A 24329-nucleotide genomic window follows, 5' to 3' on the forward strand; every position below is an offset into this window, starting at 1 on the left:
GGTCATTTTGAAAGGCATAAAATAGAATGGAAGTGCCTTCACCTACCCAATAATTAAATAAAATTTTAGAAAAGACTAAATATGAAACGAGCAAGACTTTCTATAAAAATGTCACTAAACAAACTTTCCACATAGCATTTATCTATTTATGGGTTGCTCTTTATTCTTCCATTTTCTCTACCCACTAGCTTCATGACTTAGTTTCAAACCAGCAATATATGGCACCCAGACAAAGACAAGTCATACTTCTTTATTCACAGACAGAAGTAATCATGAAGTATCACAAGGGATTTGCAATCATCCAAGAAGATGCAGATAAAATAAACCATTCTTAAGCTATGGAAATTCCTATTAAGGAATTTTGTTAGATTAATATGAAAAAATCCTTATATCTATTAACATGGTCGTTTTACAAAGATATTTTTCAAATGTCATTTGATATTACTTTTGTTAACATTTGCAGTGACAATTTTGATGAGCTCTAATTTTGGATCTTTTATGGCTACTGCTTTCTGTGACCTAAGAAACCTTTGACTAACCCCCCAAGTCACTAAAATAATCAACCATGTTTTCAGTTAAAAAGCTTCATACTCTTAAAATATTACATTTAGGTCTATGATCCATCTCAAAGTCATTTTTGTGAGGTAGGGGGTCATGTTCATTTTTTTCTATATGGATATTCAGCTATTCTGGCTCCATTTGTTGAAAAGACTTTCCTTCTCTGTTGAATTGTTTTGCCACCTTTGTTGAAATCAAGTGATCATATAAATGTTGATCTGTTTTCAGGCTCTCTCTTCTATTCCATTGATTTATTTGGCAATCCTAGTGCTAGTATCACATTGTATTGATTACTAAATACAACTTACCACAATAATCCTCACATTGCTTAACAAAATTTAAGCCTCAATAGGAAAGGATATATAAATTAAGCTGAAATAAATGAATGGGATCAAGATGAGCCTTCCTTAAAAATCCATTTTTAAAAATTATATCATGGCTTTGAAAACACTCCATAATTACTGTATCAAGAGCAAAACATATTTACCCACAAATAACTGAGAAACTACATTTTTCATTACCTCCAACTGAAATTATGTATGAAAAATATTTCATTAGTTTTTCTATCAATTTCCCATCAGGTTTTTCTCCATTATTCTAAGTCATTCAATACCACAATTACTAAGCTTAAAAACAATCCTTAAAAATTCATGTGCTGAAACTGGAAGATGGGTACACATTCTCCCTAATCAAATAAATTATGCTAAATTTATTTTACAATAAATAATGTTAAAAAGTCATGTATCAACCTCAGAAATATTCTTGATAAAGAAAAAAGTAGATTACTTCATTCAAAAAAGAAAGTTTTATAAAGTCTTCTTTAAAGTCTGACTTGCAAAGGAAGATTAAGAAGATTATTACAAAGCAACTCCCAAAATCAATTTTAAAAAATTAATTGTGAGCAAATTGTATATGGCTCTTGGAAACTGCAGGCTGTATGAAATTTATTCAAATTGGCCTAGAAAGATCCCCCATCACCACTACTATCTTTTCAAAAAAGCAGATAGCATGAACTGTCAAACCTCCAATTTTTTTATATACAGCTTATGAGCTTGAAAAAGTATTCCACTGAGAGTAACACCAACATTCTTTAAGATTTACAATTTCTTCTTAACCTGAAATTTTGCTTTGAAGCATAATACTCAAGACCTTCCTGAAACAATTCTCTACTACATAAGCAAATAACCCCAAACACTTGAAGAAAAATTACTAAAATAAAATTGAGATGTTTATTACTTTTCTACTGACAGCAGTGAAAATCACTGGAAATTATACTTTTGTCCCTTTTAAATGATTTACATTTAAATCATACTTTTTCAAATAACTGGTATAGCAGATAAAATTCAGTTTTAAAATCCTCAAAACACTCAGATATCAAAGATAGAAATACTGATTTTTTTTCCATTAATGATGAGAAGAAATAAGACATCCAGTTTCATTAAGATCTGACAATTGCAAATTTTAAGGATTTAAATTACAGATAAGGAGTATCATTTGTGAATTTTCTAGGTTCATATGGTAGTTACACATCCAGAAAACTAAGAGTTCTCAGATTCAATGTCAAATAATGGAATTTGGGCAAGCACTCTTAATATCGCTTTCATTTAATATGCACTACATGCACATGATGCAGGTAGGGAAGAAGTTTATGAATCCATGCATTAAAGACAAGACAGGCTGGCACTACCGCCAAACGTGCACTGAGCCAATTAGGATGTTGCTCAAAGTTCTTTATACATAATGATTTCCATGAAAATATGTGCAGAAGCAGAAATGTGTACACATCCCAAAACATCCTCTTCATTTGGTTTCCTGAGCTTTCTTTGCGTTCTGTTTTTCTTTTGCCTAAAAATTAAAAATAGTATGTTACAAAATTTTAAAAGTCAGTTTTAGACTATATTAAAATAAAATGTGCCTAAGAGGGTATTCTCAAGATGAAAGGCTTGAAATACATTGTTTCTAAGATTTCTAAAGCATTATGTTTTATAACTTGAGACTTAAACTTTTCCTGGACAATTACATAGTTATTCTTTGCTCTAAGAAAGGATCACGTTTGGTTTGCAGTTCTTTCCTATCTGAAGGTGAAATGAATTATTATAATTGTAATAATTTAAAAATTCCATAAAGTCAAACTCATTCATGAGTATTCCAAAACAATATATATACACATATTTGCCCATTTCCAATTCAAATGAATATAAGAAAAATCTTACATTAGCTTCTGCAAATGTGAATAAATGAGTTTAACCTAACAGTTTAAGTGAGTTTAACAGAATGTCACTAAAGGATTATGTATCCCTGGTGTCAACAAACTTTATTTATATGACTTAAAACAATGTTCTTCATGACAATTATATAGCGTGGACACAGTACTTCTGTCTTATTCTTTAGCAAATGAAGCCAGAGCTTATAGATGTTATCAGGCTTGACCAAAGTCCCACAGCTAGTATACAGTAAGTCCTCAACACAGATCAAAGACATATGCTTTATAGCATTGCTTCTCAATGTATATACCAAAGACTTAGAGACCCTGTTAAAATGCAGACTGATTTAGTAAAATGCCTGAGATTCTGTATTTCTAACAAACTCTCAAATGATGCCAGTTCTGCTGGTGTTCAGAAGACATTTCTAAAGCAAGATTTTAGAGTACTACAACACAGTATTTTCCACTGTGCCACTTCAGAAGAGTCAATAAATTAGACTTCTACATTATACAACTTTTTAAAACTTCCTTAAATAAAAAATAGAGCAATTAAAACAATTAGAGTCTCTTTTTGTGATGTATTAGGTACTATAATTATTATTAACAGTAAGATAAAACTGAGTATTGTGCCTTAGAATAAGAGCAAATAATCTGCGTGCCATATTAAAAATTATAAAATTAATTGCCAACATCAATGTTTTTAGTTAACAAACATAATTTGTAATTTGATATCTGTATCGCATCTCATACAAAGTTTTATTTCCTCAAATAATAAATATAATTTGGTTTTAGGCATAATTTAAAATAAAAGTATGTGCTTCTTTCCTTATTGATCTCGGAGTATACTTAGTAGAATACTGAGAAGGATTAACAAGAAATAAATTTACTGGTTTCTGATATAAACTTTACAATGTAATTAAATGAGTAAACATATAAGGCAGAGTGTTCATACATTTATTAAAATTTAAAATAGTTATCACCATTAATTGAGCACTAATTTATATACTTTACAGACATGATCTCATTTAATCATCAAGAATGTGAAGTAGGTATGATTCCCAGTTTACAGATGAGAAAGAGGTTATAAGAAAGTAAGTAAGTGCCTAAAGCACCAGCTAATAAGTAACATACATAAGATCTAAATTCAAAGCCTGTATTTTGGTCTGCTTTTGTTAAAAAAAAAAATTTACAAATAGCATGGAAAAATATATACTGTTAAAAATACTTTCCTTCTATACAGTGTACCAATGATATTAAAAAGTACTGACTTAAATCAGATAATTCTGCATTAATAGATATTAATGTAGATATTGTTGTGATTAGCCTTAACTATTCTTCTACCTTATTTCTATTAAGAAATAGAAAAAGATCTGAAGCTTACTTACTAGCAACTGAATCATAAAGTCATAGTAAAATGTGGACAAAATTCAATATTGTGAAGTTTCTGTGGATTCCCCCATAGCAATGGAATTTATGATTTTATATCATGTTAAGTTATTGATAGTCAAAAACTTAAGATAGACAATGATTCATAATTACATACAAATGTGTAGACAACAATTTTTTAATCATAAATATACCCAAATAAATGGAAGTCTCACAAATATTAAACTGATAATTTTATTTTATATTTTAAGAAAGAGATTTGGTACACAATACAAGAAGTTTTACAACTATATATTTTTGGATTACCTCCTACGCAGTTTTTTAATGTGGTATATATTCAATGAATTCATTAGTTAAAAAGTCTCATATAACAAAAACATTTATAGGTCCAAGTTCATTACAGCCATGCCAAGGGAGAATCACTTTTTATTTATTATTTTGCAAATAAAAAGATTTTAGCTCAAATACTTTTATGTCATCATAGACTATAGGCAACTGCCTCAGCTATTCAAAAATCTGATCCTGTAGAATCTCGGCATATAGTAGCACTGCATGGGGTAGCCACATCTTTCCTGTTTATTTCCTTCTATTCCTTCTCACACCTCGTTCTTTTATCCTATTTTCCCTGAAAACAAAACATAATAAGATCCACTATTCCAACTTATCTATTTCTGAATTCTATAGGTAATTTTTCTTAGAAGTATTACTATTAAGTAACCATCACTGGTCAAGATTTTATATAATTATAAAAGCTAATATTTAACAGTCTTTTAACATATTTTATTTTTAAATTTGCATTTATCTGCAGAAAATGGTATTTTAATATGACAAAATAAGATGAACAAAAATATATTCTTGCAAAGGAAAGTGATAGATTGCTACAGATTAAGTATTCCATTCCAACCACATATTGAAAACTTTATGGATGTGAAATTTTCAGTGGCTATAAAGTTATTTAGGAGCTACCCTGTGCTTGCTGGGGATCTTCAGCCTGACTTTATCCTGGCATTCATCAAAATAATACTATTTAGCACAGTACCATAATTGTTCATTTATTCCTTTCCTAAATCGTATCATGAGTTGCTTAAGAGAAAATAACCCGTCTCAATTATATATACATCCCTAGACCTTAACAGAGTGCCTGGAATATCCTTGCAGCTAGATAAATGTTTGATGAATAATTTAAAACATTTCAACAATTCCAATTAAATGAGTCTAAGCTCCTTCAGAACCTAGGAGAATAATAGTTATTGCATGCATACAAGAAATAAATCTATCTCAATATTGCTTCTGGAATATTAATAAAAGAACAACTTAGAGAAATAAGCCACTAGAAGGTCAATAACTACTTTCCCTAAGAAAACAAAGGCAAACACAACAGAGTTGGTGTTCCACTAACATCAGGTATTCATATGCTGCCACCTTGTGTCCAAAAAATGTGAACTAAGGAATAAAGATTCTAACGTTAAGCTTTGACAAGCTGTTGTTTTCTAACTATGCTCTCAAAAAAAATCTGGGGATATAGTGTAATTAAAAATCAAACAACAGTGGTCCTTTTACTTACTAATTTGCATACACAAAAAATTCTGTTCACAGATCAATTTTAATGCAAAATTTATACATTTAAAATTTGTCTAAGGGTCCTGGTCCCTAGTAACATTTATCTAACTTAAAATCTGATGCATCACATATTTAGCACATTGTATAGTTATTTTAATATTTTTAACAGAAAAATATTTGATAGGGTTAGTAACATCCTATCTAGGTATTCTTGTTAATCAAGCAATTTTGAGAACCACAGGACCCTGTATTAATCTAAAACTTGGAATACAACCTGAAATGCATGAACAGAAAAAAACCTATAGTGGAAAAGAGATTTAGCAGTCTTCTGCAATAATTTTTACATGTAATGCTAAAACTTGGGTCACATGTTTCAATCAATAAGGTATATACACAAAAAACTTATTAGCTCACATCTCATATTATTTAGAATGTATAACATGAAACAGCTTGGTAGAAATTATCTTTGCTTTGTAAACTTTAAAATTAATAAGGAAAATATACCTACCATGTATGCTCGTCTTTAAGTTAATGGTCCAAAATTTTATTTGCCTAGTAGTGTCTTCTCAGTGTTTCTCAAACTGTGGTACACAGACCAGTTGCATTAGAATCACTTGGGGAACTTATTAAAGAATCCTTCCCCTATATCAGAGTATCTGGGGAGGGGCCAGGTAACACGTATTTTAAAGAATATCCACTGATGTTCACTTTCAGAAACACTGATTTACAGTATGAACTTAAAAGCAATTTAACTGCATTTTACTTATTCAACAAATATTTTATTGTTACTTATGAAAAAAATAATAAAAATCAGAATTTTTCACTAACTTATGCTAGTTTTCCCTCAGTGGAATGGATGCTAGATTAGAAATAAGAAAACCTATTTTGTAGTACAGGCTATTTTTTTTTTTTAATCCAACAATGTCCATTCTCCTTTTAAATTCTGTTATATCAACTCAAATTTTTGCTAAATAGGAAAATATCTATTATTTCAAGTATTAGCATTAAATTCTATTTTTGCTTAAAGAAAGAATAGTGTTTTAAATTTTATTTTAATACAGTACAACCTGAGGTCTTGACACTAAGAATCTGGAAGGCTAAAGCAGTGGGGTAATTCTTTATTTTTGTTTTACAGTCTCAGTTGAACTAATTCTTATAGAATATAAAACAAGAAGCAAAAGCAAAAGAATAAAAATGTACAAGCTTCCAAAAATTTTACCTCTACTCATGCAAAAGAAAAAATATATATATATTTCACGTTTTTGGAGAATCTAAACCTCATTTAAGTATCTACAAATAAAATACTTACCTTTTCTACTAGTGGTATTAACTGCTGGTGTTCTGCTAAAGTCTTTAACAATTCCATAATGAAAGGCAGATAATTATGCTTCCTTCTGATATTCTCAATCTGAAAATAAAACAACATCAATTCACACTAACTACATTTATGCTAATTTTGGTATTTTATTCTTTGCATCCAACTCAAAATAGAAATGGTATAAAATATCCACTCTCATAAGAAAATAATTTTAGAAATAATGAGACTCCATTCCCACTGAGAATAAAGATTAACACAATAAAACACGTGGAGGGAGTTTCTTGGGCAGGGTTTCCTGCCCCTGACTTAGCAAATAATAGAGGCCTTTAAAAGTCTAATCTAAGATTACTTATGAAAATGTCATTTATAAAAACAACCAAAGGTCTACATGCTAAATTAACATTTGCTACTTCACCTTTGCAAATAATCAGGCAAAGTCTAATGAGATCAGCTTTATTTTGTGATCAAGCACAATCTTTCCTTCAGATTATTTTTTATTGAAAGAAGGTACACTGCAGGAAAAAATTTATACTTCAGTGGAAAACTATGGACTGTCTAGATAACATCCTCTCAAGTTATGTGATTCTAGGCTCTCACTGCCACTGAGCTGTTATATATTCTGCCTGGTAGAAGTATAATTGATTGCCCTTCTTCCATAGAAAGTTTCCATCTCTTATAAATTTATTTCAACTTCATATAAATTTGAGCTTCTCTGTCTTCTTCTTTAACTAGAGTTCCTTCAGTTAATTAACTAAATTAAAGCTTAACACGTTTGTTTTATAGCAGTATGAGAATCATTTGATCTTTTTTTAAACAAAGCATTCCCAAATAATAAAGCAGGAAACTTTATGGAAGTTATGGAAACTCTGTGTTGTATTTTGGGCGGATATTAAAAGTTAATTACATAATAACTACATAAGTATATATAAAGATGGGTAATTTACTTTTTTAATATCATGTGAAATGGAAAATAATTGGTAAAGCTATTATTTCTTCCTTTCCTATCTCCATGAAGTTGGCCCTCCCTCTTTCCTGCCTGGAATACCCTAGAGCCTGCCTGCCTGCCCTTACCACTTTCACCTGAAGAAATTCTACTAGTTTAACCCATTCATTTCATTTAACAATCATCTGCTGTCTGATAAGTATGATGCAAAGTATCTGTTGTCTGTTAAGTATGATGCAAAACACTTTACTGACACTGTGGGGAGCAACAAAAACGACAGTTCTTGCCTTACACTGAGGTTCAAATGAAAAACAATCCTTTTACTACCATAACACATGACAAATGACATATACATTCCACATCCAAAGTTAACACAAAATTCAAACTTTCCTCCACTCTTTCTGCTTTTCTGAAAAAAAGGTTACCAGACGGATTGCAAGTGAAAGATAACACATTATTAAAAATAACTGCCTTTATATTTGATTCTGAATTACATAAATGCTTGTCATGATTAAATAAAATTAAATCAGAATTTTTAACTCTAAAAAATCTGAAAGCAAAATCAACAGGAAAAAGTTTTAAGTGAATTTAAAATACAGTGATCTGATTATATATTCAAAATAGGATATACCCTAAAGAAGAAGAAAAACTTAAGAAAAAAACTGTTCACTTGTTGGCTATTATTATTATTGGCTATTATTCTGAACCTTTTTATATAGATGCATATACATATATACACAAATACATTATATACATACTACATGTATATGGCATAAAACAAATAAGTAATGACATTAATTTTGTTATGAACCCAAGATTTTCAACTTAATAGAAGAAATGCAAATTATTAACTTCCTTATGCACAAAGCCCTTTAATCCTAAATTTGAGTATTAATATGAATACATGATGTATTTCCTCTTCAAAAATAAAATATGAAACAAGCAAAAGTGTATTTGCAGTGCTACAAAGGCCTAGAAAATGATCAATCAGCAGCACTGAGCCCGAGTGCCCAGATAGTGGTTTCTAAACACTATTTTGCACCAAAGGAACAAACGGCTTATTTATAAAATGGCTGATTCCAAGTTTAAGCAAGAAATGTACAAGAAAAGTCTAAGCCAGGCATGGTAGCTCACACCTGTAATCCGAACACTCTGGGAGGCCACGGTAGGCAGATCGCTTGAGGTCAGGAGTTCGAAACCAGCCTGGACAACATGGTGAAACCCTGTCTCTACTAAAAATACAAAAATTAGCTGGGCGTGGAGGCAGGCACCTGTAATCCCAGCTATTTGGAAGGCTGAGGCAGGAGAACTGCTTTAACCCAGGAGGCAGAGGTTGCAGTGAGCCAAGATAGTGCCCTGCACTCCAGCCTGAGCAACAGAGCAAGACTCTGTCTCAAAAAAAGAAAAAAAAAAAAAAAAAAAAAAAGGGGGGGGGGTCTGAAACATTTTATCACAGAAAGCAAGGAAGCTGGCTGGGCATAGTGGCTCACACCTGTAATTCCACCACTTTGGGAAGCCAAGGCAGGAGGATCATTTGAGGTCAGGAGTTTGAGACCAGCCTGGCTAACATAGTGAAATCCCGTCTCTACTAAAAATACAAAAATTAGCCAGGCCTGTAATCCCAGCAACTCGGGAGGTTGAGGCAGCAGAATAGCTTGAACCCAGGAGGCAGAGGTTGCAGTCAGCCAAATTCGGCTTACTACACTCCAGCTTGGGCAACAAAGTGAGACTCCATCTCAAAAAAAAAAAAAGAAAGCAAGGAAGCTATCAGAAACTAAGGGGGTTATGTCAAAAGGACTTAGGAGACAGCCTGAAGTGGCTCCCACTGGCCACAAATAGGATAATTTGAGCATCAATCAGAATGATAACGGGCTGAGTGCAGCGGCTCATGCCTATAATCCCAGCACTTTGGGAAGCCAAGGCAGGTGGATCACTTGAGGTCAGGAGTTCGAGATCAGCCTGGACAACATGATGAAACCCATCTCTACTAAAAATACAAAAATTAGCCAGACATGCAGGCAGGTGCCCATAATCCCAGCTTCTTGGGAGGCTGAGAGGGGAATTGCTTGAACCCAGGAGGAGGAGGCTGCATTGAGCCCACATCATGCCCTGTACTCCAGCCTGGGCAATACAGCAAGACTCTGTCTCTAGAAAAAAAAAGTCTGAAACATCTTATACTAGAAAGCAAAGAAGCTGGCTGGGAATAGTGGCTCACATCTGTAATCCCAGCACTTTGGGAAGCCAAGGCGGGAGATTCATTTGAGTCCAGGAGATCGAGACCAGCCTGGACAACATGGTGAAACTCTATCTCTACTAAAAATACAAAAATTAGCTGAGTGTGCTGGCGTGGGCCGGTAATCCTACCTATTCAGGAGGCTGAGGCAGGAGAATTGCTTGAACTGGGAGGCAGAGGTTGCAGTGAGCCAAGATTGCCTCACTGCACTCCAGCTTGGGCGACAAAGTGAGACTTCATCTCAAAAAAAAAAAAAAAAAAAAAAAAGCAAAGAAGCTATCCAGAAACTAATCAATAAGAATAACAACAGGCTTGGTGCAATGGCTCATGCCTGTAATCCAAGCACTTTGGGAGGCCGAGGCGGGCAGATCACTTGAGGTCAGGAGTTCAAGATCAGCCTGGCCAACATAGCAAAACCCTGCCTCTACTAAAAATACAAAAATTAGCGTAGCCAGGCATGGTGGCGCACACCTGTAATCCCAGCTACTTGGGAGGCTGAGGCAGGAGAATTGCTTGAACCTGGGAGGTGGAGGTTGCAGTGAGCCAAGATTGCACCACTGCATTCCAGCCCTGGTGACAGAGCAAGACTCCGTCCGAAAAAAAAAAAAAGAATAATAACTACAGTGAACTGAAACATCAAATAGGTTAAAATTCTGTTCCTAGTAATATTTTACGAAAATAAAAATGAAAGACATCTCACTACTTATCTTTGCAGGGTATCAGAGAATCAACATATTATTTGAAATCTGGTAAATGATAGGAGGGAAAGCCATCAGATATTCAATGTACCTTCATCTTGAAATATACTGCTCTATATTAAAACATTAAAGGAACACATTTTTAAAAACATACCTTGTATCTTTTTAATTTCTGTACTTCTTCTTCAATAAGCATCTGATTTTTGGCAACTTCTGACTGAATAGCACTTAACATACTATTACCTTGATCTGTATCCATGGGTTCCTCCTTGGGGGAAGGAAAAGAAATAGCACACCCTAATAATTGAGGCTTACATTCAGAATACTTTAAAATAATAAACACAGTATGACTATTTTTGAATTTCTACTCTTCATATTGATAGCAGCATGCCAGCCTAACAGCAGCATTAAAGGATAAAAGCTCCAAAATCATACCTTCCATATTTGTTTTAATAATATGAATTTTCATCTAAAAACAACTTACATTGTAATATACTATATTGCCATATTCTCCTAATACACTATAAAATAAATTTTCTTAAATATACTCTTAAGAAAATGTGATTAAAGGATGGTAAATAAACTTTTGTCTACTAAATCTCTTCTCCAATGACATTTACTAAGGAAAGATAACCATAGACTAGTAAAGACTACATGTGACTCTAAATGTACTCAGTTAACTCTTTGAGAATTAACTTGCTTAATTATATAATGAAATCACAGAAAATAGTTAAAATAGTTCATTCCTAACACTTAGTTAGCATTTACCATTTGTTAGTCATTAAGTGATTCACATATAATACCTCATTTACTCCTCATGACAGTCTTATAAAGTAAATACTACTTATTATCTTTATGCTATATGAAGAAACTGAGGCACAAGGAAATATACTCAAATTCCTATATCCACTAAGTGCAAAGTGAGGAACCGAATGAATCTAGGCAGCCTGATTCCAGAGTGTGTATTCGCTTAACCGCCATTCAGACCACTTCATTCTATATATATATTTAAAGTAAATACTATTCCTGAGAGAATAACCAAGCTAGAACTTTGTACTTAGAAACATGGCCACGAACCTCTGCAAGTTGTCTTTGTAACTCTGCTATCTTCTGTTCATATATCATTTTTCTGTCAGACACAATGGCCATTAAATTAAATCGAATTTCACCTTCACTGTACCTAGAAGAAAATTAATTAAGGTTATAATGTAATAAAGAATTGTACAACTATTACCATTAAGATAATCCATTGTGATTCCCCTCTTGATTTTCTAGTATAAACAAAAATCTATCAATTGGCTAACAATAAAAATGGACACTTTTAAAAAGCTTTCAGGTCAGGCACATAGGTGTGCATCTGTGGTCCCAGCTACTTGGGAAGCTCAGAAACGAGGAGGATCCTTTGAGTTTAGAAGTTGGAGGCTGCAGTGAGCTACGATAGAGCACTATACTCCAGCCTGGGGAACAGAACAAGACCCTGTCTCTAAAAAAAAAAAAAAAAAAAAAAGCTTTCATATAGGAAAGACAACTATAGCAAAAAAAAAAAAACTTAGTTAAATTTCATCAATCACAAATGTTTTTCAAATGTTCTAAAATAATGTTAGTGTCACTTAAAACATGTGAAATAAAAAATACTTTAATCAGTTTCCCTACCTTTATAAGAAATATGGCAACTCATTAACTTAAGAGCTCAGAAAAACACAAATGAATACTCCACATTTGTTAAATTAATTAGACTGGCATCTTGATTGGAATTAACTATGCTCCTTTATATAATTTCTTCCAAGTCATGATGAACTTTCTATTTTTAATTTACATATTTTAAATTTTATCTTATCATATGTAAATAAATATAACATATTTTATTAATATAATGTATAATTATATCGTATAGTAAAACTTTCAAATGTTTGATTTTCACTACTCTGATATCAATGAAGCATCTCATAACATAAGCTTGTTCATGGTAGCAACTGACGTTAAAAGCATTATTTGCAACACTATGTAAATGGCATTAAGATGAAAATATATAGAAAATGTAAGCCCATTTTGCATTAGTTTATCTCTAAGAGTTTCTCATACACAGCTCTATTCACTGAAAAGAATATAACTATAGTGCTTTGAACTATGTAAAAATGTTTTTAAAACACTGATTGTGGGACTTCATGTCCCTATTCCTGCCATTAAGTACAACTAAGAACCCTGGACATAATATGTTTTTTAAAAAGAGCAAGCAAGCAAGAACATTCTGAAAGATAGAAAAAGGCAGACAAGGTGGGGAACTCAGGAACCAAGAATGATACAATAGTGAATTCCCTGAGGTTTTTTTCTGCCTCATATATCCCAGACTTGGAGCTGAAGAAACCAGCAACCCAGAAATACCAACAGACACAGAGAAAAAAGCCCCAACAAAAGTCTGCTCTCTCTAGCCAAATAGAAAAGGTGCAGCCTCAGAAGACAGAAAACTTTAAGACAATAATCATTCTACTATAGCCAAATATGACTGAAAAATCTGTGACCTCACCCCTACTCAAAACCAGTAAAAGTCGAATAGAGAGCCTGGACTTCCAACCTTGTTTCCAACCTTTAACAAGACTCCTAGGTTGGTATTAAAAAAGGCTGGGTAGGGAATGGTGACTTTTATCCCCGCCATGTGGTAATGACAACACCCATTTGTGGTATCAGAGGACACAGAATGGGAAGCTAAAACTGCCACTACCATCCAGTGGCAAAGTAGCCTCTCCCACTTCAGTATGAGTGGAAAGCAATAGCAAGGCACTTCTACCCCTCTCAGCCAGAGTAGTATCAATAGAAACCTTGCTGGGGGCTAGAACTCCTATCTCTGCCCAGCAATAACAAGAAGCCTTATTCCATTTCAGTTGTCACTGAAGGCCTAGTAGGGAAGCTGGACTTCTACCCTCATCTGTCAGTAATGAGGTGGCACCCACAATTTACCCTGTCAGAGCCATGTCCATAAAAACCAGCTCACACAGAAATATTAAATAAGATCCAAAGTCGAGGGGAGCGCACAAGATGGATGAATAGAACAACTCCAGCCTCCAGCTCCCAGCGTGAGCAACACAGAAGACGGGTGATTTCTGCATTTTCAAGTGAGGTACCGGGTTCATCTCACTGGGGCGTGTCAGAGAGTAGATGCTGGTCAGCGGGTGCAGCCTGACCAGTGAGAGCTGAAGCAGGGCAAGACATCGCTTCACCTGGGAAGCACAAGGGGGAAGGGAATTCCTTTTCCTAGCCAAGGGAAACTGAGACACACAACACCTGGAAAATCAGGTAACTCCCACCCTAATACTGTGCTTTACCAAGGGTCTTAGCAAACGGCACACCAGGAGATTACATCCCACACCTGGCCCGGAGGGTCCCATGCCCACGGAGACTTCCTCATAGCTAGCACAGCAGTCTGAGATCTAACTGCAAGGTGGCAGTGAGGCTGGGGGAGGGGCGCCCACCATTTCGGAGGCTTAAGTAGGTAAACAAAGCCTCTCAGAAGCTTGAATTGGGTGCCCACCACAGCTCAAGGAGGCCTGTCTGCCTCTGTAGACTCCACCTCTGGTGACAGGGCATAGGCAAAAAAAAAGCAGCAGAAACTTCTGCAGATGTAAATGTCCCTGTCTGACAGCTATGAAGAGAGCAGTGGTTCTCCCAGCATGGAGGTTGAGATCTGAGAACGGACAGACTGCCTGCTCAAGTGGGTCCCTAACCCCTGAGTAGCCTAACTGGGAGACATCCCCCACTAGGTGCAGACCGACACCTCACACCTTACACGGCTGGGTACACCTCTGAGACGAAGCTTCCAAAGCAAGAATCAGACAGCAACACTCGCTGTTCAGCAATATTCTATTTTCTGCAGCCTCTGCTGCTGATACCCAGGCAAACAGGGTCTGGAGTGGACCTCAAGCAAACTCCAACAGACTTGCAGCTGAGGGTCCTCACTGTTAGAAGGAAAACTAACAAACAGAAAGGACACCCACACCAAAACCCCATCAGTACATCACCATCATCAAAGACCAAAGGCAGATAAAACCACAAAGATGGGGAAAAAGCAGGGCAGAAAAGCTGGAAATTCAAAAAATCAGAGCACATCTCCCCCTCCAAAGGAACGCGGCTCATCGCCAGCAACGGAACAAAGATGGATGGAGAATGACTTTGACAAGTTGACAGAAGGCTTCAGTCCATCAAACTTCTCAAAGCTAAAGGAGGAACTATGTACCCAGCGCAAAGAAACTAAAAACCTTGAAAAAAGAATGGATGAATGGATAACTAGAATAATCAATGCAGAGAAGACCATAAAATAACTGATAGAGATGAAAACCATGACACAAGAACTACGTGACAAATGCACAAGCTTCAGTAACCGACTCAATCAACTGTAAGAAAGAGTATCAGTGATTGAAGATCACATGAATGAAAAGAAGCGAGAAGAGAAGTGTAGAGAAAAAAGAGTAAAAAGAAATGAACAAAGCCTTCAAGTAATATGGGATTATGTGAAAAGACCAAATCTACATCTGACTGGTATGCCTGAAAGTGACAGGGACAATGGAATCAAGTTGGAAAACACTCTGCAGGATATCATCCAGGAGAACTTCCCCAACCTAGTAAGGCAGGCCAACATTCAAATTCAGGAAATACAGAGAATGCCACAAAGATACTCCTCGAGAAGAGCAACTCCAAGACACATAATTATCAGATTCACCAAAGTTGAAATGAAGGAAAAAATGTTAAGGGCAGCCAGAGAGAAAGGTCAGGTTACACACAAAGGGAAGCCCATCAGACTAACAGCAGATCTCTCGGCAGAAACTCTCCAAGCCAGAAGAGAGTGGGGGCCAATATTCAACATTCTTAAAGAAAAGAATTTTCATACAGAATTTCATATCCAGCCAAACTAAGTTTCATAAGTGAAGGAGAAATAAAATCCTTTACACACAAGCAAATGCTTAGAGATTTTGTCACCACCAGGCCTGCCCTACAAGAGATCCTGAAGGAAGCACTAAACATGGAAAGGAACAAAGGGTCCCAGCCGTTGAAAAAACATGTCAAAATGTAAAGTCCATCGATGCTAGGAAGAAACTGCATCAACTAGCGAGCAAAATAACCAGCTAATATCATAATGACAGGATCAAGTTCACACATAACAATATTAACCTTAAATGTAAATGGACTAAATGGTCCAATTAAAAGACACAGACTGGCAAACTGGAAAAAGAGTCAAGACCCATCAGTGTGCTGTATTCAGGAGATGCATCTCACAAGCAGAGACACACATAGGCTCAAAATAAAGGGATGGAGGAAGATCTACCAAGCAAATTAAAAACAAAAAAAAGCAGGGGTTGCAATCCTAGTCTCTGATAACACAGACTTTTAAACCATCAAAGATCAAAAGAGACAAAGAAGGCCATTATATAATGGTAAAGGGATCAATTCATCAGGAAGAGCTAACTATCCTAAATATATATGCACCCAATACAGGAGCACCCAGATTCATAAAGCAAGTCCTTAGAGACTTACAAAGAGACTTAGACTCCCATACAATAAGAATGGGAGACTTTAACACCTCACTGTCAACATTAGACAGATCAACGAGGCAGAAAGTTAACAAGGATATCCAAGAATTGAACTCAACTCTGCACCAAGCGGACCTAATAGACATCTACAGAACTCTCCACCCCAAATCAATAGAATATACATTCTTCTTAGCACCACATCACACTTATTCCAAAATTTACCACATAGTTGGAAGTAAAGCACTCCTCAGCAAATGTTAAACAACAGAAATTATAACAAACTGTCTCACAGACCACAGTCCAATCAAACTAGAACTCAGGACTAAGAAACTAAATCAAAACCACTTAACTACATGGAAACTGAACAACCTGCTCCTGAATGACTACTGGGTACATAACAAAATGAAGGCAGAAATAAAGATGTTCTTTGAAACCAATGAGAACAAAGATACAACATACCAGAATCTCTGGGACACATTTAAAACAGTGTATAGAGGGAAATTTATAGCACTAAATGCCCACAAAAGAAAGCAGGAAAGATCTAAAATTGACACCCTAACATTACAATTAAAAGAACTAGAGAAGCAAGAGCAAACACATTCAAAAGCTAGCAGAAGGCAAGAAATAACTAAGATCAGAGCAGAACTGAAGAAGAGAGAGACACAAAAAACCCTCCAAAAAATCAATGAATCTAGGAGCTGGTTTTCTGAAAAGATCAACAAAATTGATAGACCGCTAGCAAGACTAATAAAGAAGAAAAGAGAGAAGATGCAATAAAAAACGATAAGGGGAAATCACCACCAACCCCACAGAAATACAAACTACCATCAGAGAATACTATAAACACCTTTAAGCAAATAAACTAGAAAACCTAGAAGAAATGGATAATTTCCGGGACACTTACACTCTCCCAAGACTAAACCAGGAAGAACTTGAATCCCTGAATAGACCAATAGCAGGCTCTGAAATTGAAGCAATAATCAATAGGCTACCAACCAAAAAAAGTCCAGGACCAGATGGATTCACAGCCGAATTCTACCGAGGTACAAGGAGGAGCTGGTACCATTCCTTCTGAAACTATTCCAATCAATAGAAAAAGAGGGAATCCTTCCTAACTCATTGTATGAGGCCAACATCATCCTGATACCAAAGCCTGGCAGAGATACAACAAAAAAAAGAATTTTTGACCAATATCCCTGATGAACAGCGACACAAAAATACTCAATAAAATACTGGCAAACCGAATTCAGCAGAACATCAAAAAGCTTATCCACCATGATCCAGTGGGCTTCATCCCTGGGATGCAAGGCTGGTTCAACATACACATATCAATAAACATAATCCAGCACATAAACAGAACCAAAGACAAGAACCACATGATTAGATGAAGAAAAGGCCTCTGATAAAATTCAACAGCCCTTCATGCTAAAAATTCTCAACAAATTCGGTATTGATGGAACGTATCTCAAAATAATAAGAGCTATTTATGACAAACACACAGCCAATATCATACTGAATGGGCAAAAACTGGAAAAATTCCCTTTGAAAACTGGCACAAGACAGGGATGCCCTCTCTCACCACTCTTACTCAATATAGTGTTGGAAGTTCTAGCTAGGGCAATCAGGCAAGAGAAAGAAATAAAGGGTATTCAATTAGGAAAAGAAGAAGTCAAATTGTTCCTGTTTGCAGATGACATGATTGTATATTTAGAAAACCCCATCGTCTCAGTCCAAAATCTCCTTAAGCTGATAAGCAACTTCAGCAAAGTCTCAGGACACAAAATCAATGTGCAAAAATCACAAGCATTCTTATACACCAGTAACAGACAAACAGAGAGCCAAATCATGAATGAACTCCCATTCACAATAGCTTCAAAGAGAATAAAATACCTAGGAATCCAACTTACAAGGGATGTAAAGGACCTCTTCAAGGAGAACTACAAACCACTGCTCAGTGAAATCAAAGAGGACACAAAGAAATGGAAGAACATACCATGGTCATGGATAGGAAGAATCAATATTGTGAAAATGGCCATGCTGCCATTTATAGACTCAATTCATGCTGCCATTTATAGATTCAAAAAAAACAACCCCATCAAAAAGTGGGCAAAGGATATGAACAGACACTTCTCAAAAGACATTCATACAGCCAACAGACACATGAAAAAATGCTCATCAATCGCCATCAGAGAAATGCAAATCAAAACCACAATGAGATACCATCTCACACCAGTTAGAATGGCAATCATTAAAAAATCAGGTAATTTATAGATTCAATGCCATCCCCATTAAGCTACCAATTACTTTCTTCACAGAATTGGAAAAAACTGCTTTAAAGTTCATATGGAACCAAAAAAGACCCCGCATTGCCAAGACGATCCTAAGCCAAAAGAACAAAGCTAGAGGCATCATGCTACCTGACTTCAAACTATACTACAAGGCTATTGTAACCAAAACAGCATGGTAGTGGTACCAAAACAGAGATATAGACCAATGGAACAGAACAGAGCCCTCAGACATAATACCACACATCTACAGCCATCTGATCTTTGACAGACCTGACAAAAACAAGAAATGGGGAAAGGATTCCCCATTTAATAAATGGTGCTGGGAAACCTGGCTAGCCATAAGTAGAAAGCTGAAACTGGATCCCTTCCTTACTCCTTATACGAAAATTAATTCAAGATGGATTAGAGACTTAAATGTTAGACCTAAAACCATAAAAACCCTAGAAGAAAACCTAGGTAATACCATTCAGCACATCGGCATGGACAAGGACTTCATGTCTAAAACACCAAAAGCAATGGCAACAAAAGCCAAAATTGACAAATGGGATCTAATTAAACTAAAGGGCTTCTGCACAGCAAAAGAAACTATCATCAGAGTGAACAGGCAACCTACAGAATGGGAGAAAATTTTTGCAATCTACTCATCTGCAAAAGGGCTAATATCCATCTAATATCCAGAACCTACAAAGAACTCAAATAAATTTACAAGAAAAAAAACAACCCCATCAAAAAGTGGGCAAAGGATATGAACAGACACTTCTCAAAAGACATTCATACAGCCAACAGACACATGAAAAAATGCTCATCATCACTCGCCATCAGAGAAATGCGAATCAAAACCACAATGAGATACCATCTCACACCAGTTAGAATGGCAATCATTAAAAAATCAGGAAACAATAGATGCTGGAGAGGATGTAGAGAAATAAGAACACTTTTACACTGTTGGTGGGACTGTAAACTAGTTCAACCATTGTGGAAAACAGTGTGGCGATTCCTCAAGGATCTTGAACTAGAAATACCATTTGACCCAGTCATCCCATTACTGGGTATGTACCCAAAGGATTATAAATCATGCTGCTATAAAGATACATGCACACGTATGTTTATTGCAGCACTATTCACAATAGCAAAGACGTGGAATCAACCCAAATGTCCATCAGTGATAGACTGGATTAAGAAAATGTGGCACATATACACCATGGAATACTATGCAGCCATAAAAAAGGATGAGTTCGTGTCCTTTGTAGGGACATGGATGCAGCTGGAAACCATCATTCTCAGCAAACTATGGCAAGAACAGAAAACCAAACATCGCATGTTCTCACTCATAGGTGGGAATTGAACAATGAGATCACTTGGACACAGGAAGGGGAATATCACATACCGGGGCCTATTGTGGGGATGGGGTAGGGGGGAGGGATAGTATTAGGAGATATACCTAATGTAAATGACAAATTAATGGGTGCAGCACACCAACATGGCACATGTATACATATCTAACAAACCTGCATGTTGTGCATATGTACCCTAGAATTTAAAGTATGAAAAAAAAAAAAAGATCCAAAGTCTTACTTTTATAGATATAGAGAAAATTATAATAAAATTTATATGGGAAGGCAGAGGAACTATAATAGTTAGAACAATTTTCTAGAGAAGAATACAATGAAAGGCATCCGTCTACCTGATTTCAAGACTTATAATTACAGTAATCTACACAATGTAGTACTTGCAGAGGAACAGATAAATGGAACAATGGACAGAACAGTGAGCCCAGAAATAGACCCACACAAATATGCTCCATTTTTGCAAAGGTGCAGGAGGAATTCAGTGGAGGATGGATAGCCTTTTCAACTATTGGTGTCTGAGTAATTGAATATGCACAGGCAAAAAAAAAAAAAAATGACCCTTGACCTAAATGTCATACCATATACAAAAATTAACTCAAAATACATCATAGACTTACACGTAAAACATTAAACTATAAACTTTTAAGAAAATAACACAGGAAAAAAATATTTGGTCTCTACATCGAGACAAAGAATTCTTAGACTTGACAACAAAAACATAATTCATTGTGTGAAATATTGATAAACTGTACTTCATCATGATTAAGATCTTTTGCTCTGTGAAAGACCATTTTGGGAGTACGAGGGGATGGGCTACAGACTGGGAAAAAATATTTGCAGGCAATGTGTTTGATGAAGGATTAGTATCTAAAATACGTAAAGAACTTCAGGCTCAAGAGTCAAAAAAACAATCCAATCAGAGAATGAGCTAAAGGCACAAAAAGATTTTCAATATCATTAGTCACTGGGGAAATGCAGATTAAAACCACAATGAAGTATCACTATACATCTGTCAGAATGGTTAAAATAAAAATGGTGATAGCATCAAATGCTAAAAAGGACGCAGAGGAACTAGACCATTAATATATTGCTGGTAGAAATATAAAATGATCCAATCACTCCGGAAAAGAATGTGGTAGTTCCTTAAAAAAATAAATACCCATTTACGATGCAATCCAGCAATGACACTCATAGGCATTTATCCCAGAGAAATGAAAACTTGTAGTCACAAAAAATCTGCACAAAAAAGTTTATTGTAGTTTTATTCGCAGTAGCCAAAAAATAGAAAACAATCCAGATGTCCTTCAATGGATGAACAGGCAAAAAAATGGTATATCCATATCACAGAATACCATTTATGAATAAAAAATGAACTACTGATACACTTAATAACTTGGATGAATCTCCAGAGAATTAAACCGAGCAAAAAAGCTAATGCAAAAAGGTTACATATTGTAAAATTCATATATAGCTTTCTTTAAATCACAAAAATTATAGAATTAGGGATTAAGGAGTGAAGGAAAGGGAAAGGCAGTAGGGGTAGACAAGTGGTTGTGCCTAAAAAGAACAACATAAGGGATCTTTGTGGAGAGCAAATTTTGCTGTATCTTGACTACATCAATGCCAGTATCTTGGCTGTGATATTACACTATAGTTTTGTAAGATGTTGCCATTGAAAGATAAAAAAACACACATGATGTCTCTGTATTATTTCTTACAACTGAATGTATATAATCATCTGAAATTGAATATATAATTACCCAAAAATAAAGAGCTTAATATTAAAAATAAACCCTCAAAAACAAAACTCTACAAAATAGCTATACAATTATCCAACAGTACAAAATATCTAGCCGGGTACCGTGGCTCATGCCTGTAATCTCAGCACTTTGGGAGGCCAAGGCTGGCAGATCACTTGAGGTCAGGAGTTTGAGACAAGCCTGGACAACATGGTGAAACCCCATCTCTACTGAAAATACAAAAATTAGCTGGGTGTGGTGGCATATGCCCATAATCCCAGCTACTTGGGATGCTGAGACACGAGAATCGCTTGAACCCGGGAGGCAGAGGTTTCAGTAAGCTGAGATTGCACCACTGCCCTCCAGCCTGGGCAACCGAGTGAGATACTGTCTCAAAAAATAAAAAAATAAAAATAAATAATTATTTAACTTAATGGAAATCTGTATGTTTAACTTCTCTAAAGACAAGATGACATACTACTACATGAAATTTAGAGATTTTCTGAAATAGACTTCTTAAACGCATTAACCCAATCAAAAGTAGATGTTTGGCTGGGCACAGTGGCTCACGCCTGTAATCCTACCACTTTGGGAGGTCGAGGCATGCGGATGGCTTGAGCTCAGGAGTCTGAGACCAGCCTGGGCAACATGGTGAAAACCCGTCTCTACAAAAAATTAAAAAAAAAAAAAAAAAGTAGATGTTCAATGCACACTGCTAAAATAACAATAAAATACAAGTTTAAAAAATACTTAAAAAACAGAATATTATGCCAATAAGATTAGCTGAGCATTTACTTTTGTATCCTTTTTTCTATGACAGGCCTTACTGCACTGATCCAATCATCTTGATTGCATGCACCTAGAAAGAAATTTTAAAACAGTTAACACAAATAAAAATAAGAACAATCAACTTTAACATGCAAAAGTTTGGCCCCAAATATTTTTCTACAAATATTTTAACAAATTTAGAGCAGTAAAACTCTTCTTAGTATAATTATGTTGTTTCAATTCCATAAATAAATTTTTATAACAGACATAGAAAAGTAAGCATTTTTAAATAAAGAGGCAGCAGGTAAATCTGCGTTAGATAAACTATTGGTTCCACACATGTGGAATGGCAAAAAGTACAAACAAAATGAACCCATGTTAATTTTTTAAAAATCTAAAACAGTTTTAAAATCGAACAGTTTTATGAAGAGCCTGTAACATCAGATTCAACTAAAACAAGTTGTGTTGGACTTCAAACCTAATATTAAAAAAGAAAAACAAAATTTAATGAAGTCAAAATAAGGAGTTAAAATTATTTTGTGAACCTATTATTTCAGTAATCTTTCAGAGCCACAGATTGTACCCTCAACCTTGATAAGTGTTTATCATTTTTTGCTCAGCATTAGAGATGGGGTGGGATCAGAACAAATCTATGCTTTGGCACAAAGGATAACACATTCACGCACTATTTAAATAGAGAACTTTTAAGAAAAATATTTTCTTGATTGCAAAACAATAAACCTTATCCACTTCCAAAGGAAAATACTTCAATACAGATGACAAGAAATGTTTGCTATCCTTTATGAATGGGTTAAAAATGACAAGAATAACTATTTAAGTTCACTAAGGGTAGTTTTTAAATGCTAAATGGAAAATAAAATATAAATTATGTAACCTATAGGTTAAAAACTAATTTTACTTGGGAAAAACTCAAAGGCCTCAACTGAACTATGGTAGTCAACATGTCCTTCCTGTATATTAATATAACATACTGAAGAGCTTAAGGCCTTCATTATTTTATGTTGCCTCATAGTCACTTTTACCTTGAAAATTTAAGCAGCACTGTGACTAAAATGAGGGTAAATACCCAACAGATTTTCCTCTGTCAAAAGTGAAACATGAGGGACAGGAACTGCATTACCTAAATCAATCGGTCCTTCTCTTAATCCATCTAATTCATACAGTCTTCCATTAACAGGAACATAACTGACAAAATGAAAAGCATCTTCTTCTTTTGCTGATGTCTTCGTATCAAATTCAAACATTTGCTGTCTATAGTAAATAAAAAAATAGTGAGACTCAAAGAAGCAAAGAAAGAAACAGTATTTATTTAACATAAAGTCTCTTTACCTGGCGAAACTGTTGTGTACTTGTCGAATCACATCTGAATTGCTCAGTGCCAAGCCTTTCATCTAAAATAATTTTTTAAAGTAGCCTATTAATATACAAACTTTCACAAATATGACATTTTAGGAATAAAAAGGTTGTACTCACAGCTGCATCAAAACTTTGTGAAAATTCTTTAAACTCCGATAATGTCTCGCCTAAATGGACATCCTGGTGGGTACAGTTCAGTAAAACACTCACTATGGCTTGAGTAGCACAAGCATTATTAATTACCTAGAAAATATAAAAGTGAAGATATCAATGTGTTTAAAAAAAACAAAAAAGGGTTTTTAACCGGTGACAATGATCCCAAAACATGAACAGTTTTCAAATTGTATTTTATAAAGTCTCAGCATAAACAGAATAAATATGTTTAATGTC

At 35.0% G+C, this 24329-nt stretch overlaps 1 protein-coding gene across 21 annotated transcripts in view; it reads right to left on the reverse strand.

The window, feature by feature from the left end:
* Positions 1–234: 234 nt before the first annotated feature.
* The window catches only part of UCHL5 (ubiquitin C-terminal hydrolase L5), a 37399-nt gene continuing 13304 nt past the window's right edge, over positions 235–24329 (reverse strand). For 3 of the 21 annotated variants that reach the window (XM_030935534.1, XM_030935535.1, XM_030935532.1), the window contains 9 exons: positions 24057–24182; positions 23913–23974; positions 23704–23834; positions 22590–22653; positions 22379–22459; positions 11977–12079; positions 11054–11167; positions 7017–7115; positions 235–2403 (listed from right to left, as the gene is read on the reverse strand). In XM_030935534.1, coding sequence (XP_030791394.1) covers positions 2359–2403; positions 7017–7115; positions 11054–11167; positions 11977–12079; positions 22379–22459; positions 22590–22653; positions 23704–23834; positions 23913–23974; positions 24057–24182 — 825 coding nt within the window. In that variant the 3' untranslated portion in view covers positions 235–2358. Of the gene's footprint in view, positions 2404–4363; positions 4773–6215; positions 6364–7016; positions 7116–11053; positions 11168–11976; positions 12080–22378; positions 22460–22589; positions 22654–23703; positions 23835–23912; positions 23975–24056; positions 24183–24329 lie in introns of those variants that run through there. The other 18 variants (XM_030935537.1, XM_010375554.2, XM_030935540.1 and 15 more) reach the window with 13 other exon arrangements.

The sequence above is a fragment of the Rhinopithecus roxellana genome, chromosome 8, assembly GCF_007565055.1.
Source record: "Rhinopithecus roxellana isolate Shanxi Qingling chromosome 8, ASM756505v1, whole genome shotgun sequence".
In the NCBI taxonomy this organism is placed as follows: Eukaryota; Metazoa; Chordata; class Mammalia; order Primates; family Cercopithecidae; genus Rhinopithecus; species Rhinopithecus roxellana.